The sequence below is a fragment of the Myotis brandtii genome, unplaced genomic scaffold (genome assembly GCF_000412655.1).
Source record: "Myotis brandtii unplaced genomic scaffold, ASM41265v1 scaffold369, whole genome shotgun sequence".
Classification (NCBI taxonomy): domain Eukaryota; kingdom Metazoa; phylum Chordata; class Mammalia; order Chiroptera; family Vespertilionidae; genus Myotis; species Myotis brandtii.
Genome location: NW_005364180.1, coordinates 404878 through 408827, shown reverse-complemented (window position 1 = coordinate 408827; position 3950 = coordinate 404878). Strand labels below are relative to the sequence as shown.

General features: G+C 66.3%; 1 protein-coding gene across 1 annotated transcript in view; it reads right to left on the bottom strand.

Moving 5' to 3' along the window:
• DAGLA (diacylglycerol lipase, alpha) overlaps nt 1–3950 on the bottom strand; it is a gene marked incomplete at both ends in the record, with an annotated part of 23772 nt that overhangs the window by 11575 nt on the left and 8247 nt on the right. The window contains 3 exons of the mRNA XM_014544543.1: nt 1378–1502; nt 3283–3360; nt 3754–3888. Coding sequence (XP_014400029.1) covers nt 1378–1502; nt 3283–3360; nt 3754–3888 — 338 coding nt within the window. The remainder of the gene's footprint in view (nt 1–1377; nt 1503–3282; nt 3361–3753; nt 3889–3950) is intronic.

The following is a 3950-nucleotide window of genomic DNA, read 5'->3' as shown; positions in this document are numbered from 1 at the left end:
CCTCCCCCAGTCTCGGGCTTCGGTGCCACCTGTGCCCACGAATGCCCAGGTGCTCCCATCCCCCGCCCACAGGGTCTCAGCCTCTCCAGGTCCCAGGCCCCGAGGGCTCCCCGCTGTCCCCCAACCCTGCTGCTCCTCCCTCAGCTCCATGCTCGGGGCACAGGGGTCCCCTCCCCACCTCACAGCCCATGTCCAGGGGTCAGCACAGCGGCTCGCTCCCCCTGCAGATCCACCTGGACTCTGCCCGCTCTCCCTCGCCTCCACCCCTGCGCCTGCTCCCCGCCACCCTGACCTCTGCCTTGGGGTGTCCCCCTCATCTCCCTCAGCCCCCACCTTCCTTCTCAGAGTGACCCTTTCCGATATAACTCAGACCAGCCGAGGGTCACTTCACCCCAAACCGGACAACGCTGCCCTTCTTGCCCAGGGTAGAGCCGGGCCCTCCCGGCGGCCGGGGCGCTGCAGACCTGGCCTGGCTCTCTGGGCCGCTGCCCCCCACTCCCCGCGGGCCACATGGCCTCCTGGCCTCCCTCAGCCGTGTGGCCATGTTCCTGCCTCAGTGTCCCCACACCCACGGCTCACTCCGCCTGACACACTCTCCTGGGCCCTGTGTGGCCTCGCTTCCTTGGGGCCGCGGCTGCGATGTTATTTAGGGTGCGGTCCACCCCGGCCCCCTCCCCCAGCACAGCCGCCTGCCCCGGGGGCTCCCACACCCCGCCTTCCCGCTCATCTGCTCCAACGGGCTCTGCTTCCCGCGCGCGTGGTCTGACCTCCCCACAGGCCACTAGGCTTTGCTCTGTCTCCGGCACCCAAACAGGGCCGGGCGCCCCACAGGCTCCCCACAGGCTCCCCGCAAGTGAAGGGTGTGAGCAGCAGAGCTAGGCACCCAGCGGGGTGCAGCGGCTCCTCTGGCCACCAGAGGGCGCCAGCGCCCAGAGGATGAGCCGAGAGCCGGGCGAGCACGTGACCGCGCCTGCCCGCTGTCTGCGATGACAGCTGCGGTTTCATGAAGAAGCGAATGCTGACGATGTCGGTAAGAACGTTTGTCTTCACTCGACCGCTACACGCTTCCCAAGGCGGGGAGGCCTTGCCGAGAAAACGGGGTGCAGCCCAGTCTCGGAAGCCACGGGTGACCCCCTCAGTGCACCTGAGAGTCCCCACGCCCCGTGCCAGGCCACAGCCCAGATTCACACCCGAAACCGTGGGATCCCACAGCCACCTGCTCCCTCCCAGGGCTCATGCCGAGCTGGGGGGGTCGAGGCCCAGAGAGGGCACAGAGGAGAAGCAGCGCAGCCTCGGGGGGCAGGCCAGGCCCAGCTTCACAGCCCAGCCCTCACGCAGGTGGGCAGCGGGGGGGGGCGGGGGGGGGGTTGTACTCACGAGCAGGACCTGGCCAGCTGGCAGAGGCCGCAGGCGGGCTTCCGCATCAGGTACATGGGCCAGCCGTAGGCGGCCAGCGCGAACAGCATGTAGTAGCAGACCTCCTTGTAGCGCAGCATCTCTTGCTGCAAGAGAGGGGGCAGCTGGTCACCTCCTGACCTTCACACCGCAGCCTCGGGCCACGGGCTCCGCCCCCCCCCCCCCTTCCTTGGAGGAGGGACCGCTCCTCCAGATGATAATTGCTTTTCCCTAATTATCTCCACGCAACCAGGGCACGCATCCTCCCGGGACCTGTCCTGTTGCTCCAGCCTCAGAATTAATGTTTTGGGGACAGAGAAGCACTCGGGGCATCTGGCCGATCTCCGTGCCCAGCTTCCCAGCGAGGGAAGAGAGGGGGAGGGGGAGTGACCATCAGCCCCCTCGGCAGCCAGGCCCTGGGAAGGGAAACTTAACCCTGAGAGGCCCCGGGCCCTCCGCTGGGGGTGTCCGGGCCTTGAGCAGCGGGGCCAGCCCTGGATACTAGGTGACCAGACAAGTGGCCGACTCCCTAACTTGATGCACTGAGTCACTGGCTTGAAAGGGGCAGGCGGGGAGATTGGGATCTCTGTGGGCAGACTGGCACCTCTCTGGGCAGACTGGGGTCTCTCTGGAGAAAGGTGCCAGTTGGAAACCCATGTCTAAGGCCAGGGCTGTTGCTGTCAACCCCAAAGGTGGAGGAGGCAGAAGGCACCAGTGTCCCCACAGAGCAAAGCTGCGCCCCGTGTCCTGGCTGCCCCGGGGCTGGGAGACTCCTGCGTGGAAAGGGAGTCAGTCGCCTCGTCAACGTTAGTGGGGATGAGTCACCCTGAGCCCTGAGCGGTGGGAAAGGTCCTGAGTCAGGGCCCAGAGGGGGAAGGAGCCTGGGCCAGCTGATTACCCTCCTGCCTCAGAGCCCCAGGCTGCGGGGCGGGCGGCGGCCTCTGCCGGGCGCAGGCGGGACCCCAGCACTAGGGCTCATGCCTGCCCCTGCCCCTCGGGGCCGAGCACTTTCGCAGGGGATACAGGCCTGCTTTGGGGGTGGGGCAGACGGAGACCCGAGCTCTCCCAGGGGCTCAGATGCCAGGATGAATCCTTGCTGGCAGCGCCCGGACTGGCACCACTGTGTGCTGAGAGCCGGTCTCAGGTGGCTCACTTCCCTGCCACCAGAGCTCCGGGCAGAAGGGGTGCCCAGGCCGTCCACGCACAGGCGCAGGGGTCAGGGACTCGCTTAAGGTCACGGCACTGGGGGCGGGCGCACAGCCAGTTGGCTTGTGGGGGGGCAGAGCCGGCTGATGGCAGGGACGCCCTGTTCCCTGTGCCACACACACTGACTGGCTCTCCACCAGAGGCGCTGGGAGAGGTTCTGCCACCGGAAGCTGGAAACCCAAGCGCCACGGCAGCTGCCTTTTATTTTACTTACTTTTAAAATATATTTTTATTGATTCCAGAGAGGAAGGGAGAGAGAGAAACATCCATGATGAGAGAGAATCATGGATCGGCTGCCTCCTGCACACCCCACACTGGGGATCGAGCCCGCAACCCGGGCCTGTGCCCTGACCGGGAATCGAACTGTGACCTCCTGGTTCACAGGTTGACGCTCAACCCACTGAGCCACGCCGGCCAGGCCAGCTGTCTTTTATGACGACAGCAATGACAGTGACAACAGTAGCCGCTCCCTCTGTGAAGGGCCGGGCATCCGGCGTGTGGGCAAGTGGACGCAGCAGAACCAGCGTGGGGGAGGTTCCGGGGGACGGGGACGGGGGCGAGGCCGAGAGGAGGTGCCCTCGGGGGGCTCAGGGGCAGGCTGGAGCAGGTGGCCTGCTCGGGTCCCTCCAGCAGAGGGAGAGAGGGACCCGGACAGCGTGGGGTGGGGAGGTTCAGACTCACCGAGTTCTTGAGGTCGAGGTACTTGGTGTTTCTGGTCACTGGCATCCCCGACAGGAAGGCCAAGATGTCATTGTTGGCCTGAAAGACGGGCGTGTGAAGGCAGCTGCGGGGCCCAGCGCTGAGAAAGGGGGCTAGGCGCCCGCTCTGCACGCCGCCTGCTTCCCAAGGGCTCAAGGAGTGCGTGGTTCCTAGCTCTGCCGTGGCCCCGCCCGGCTTCCAAAAGCCCAGGTCCTGTCCTGTCTCCAGCTGCTCCCCTTCCAATCTAAGCATCACCCCACCTCTTCCTGGGCGCCTGGGAGATGCTCCCTGGGGCTGGTGTGTTGGGGGGGGATGGAGAGGTGAAGCCAGGCTGTGTCGGTCATTAGCTCCACGGTCGGAAGTCCCTGTGGCAGCCCGGCCTGGGAAGCAGCCCACATGGCCCAGCGGAGGGAGGTGGCTCAGCAGAGTGGTGAGTGGTGGCTGGGCGCTCACCTCGTCCAGCACGGCGTTGCGTTTGGCCCGCTGTCGCTGCCGAAGCAGGACCAGGCCAGCGATGATGTCAGAGGGCACGATGTCCAGGTCCCGGAAAAACTCGGCGAAGAGGTAGGCGATTTCCGAGTAGGCATCCTACGAGGTCCGGGGGGGCGGGGCGGGGGCGGGGCAGCAGGAGAGAGGACACGAGACGGGAG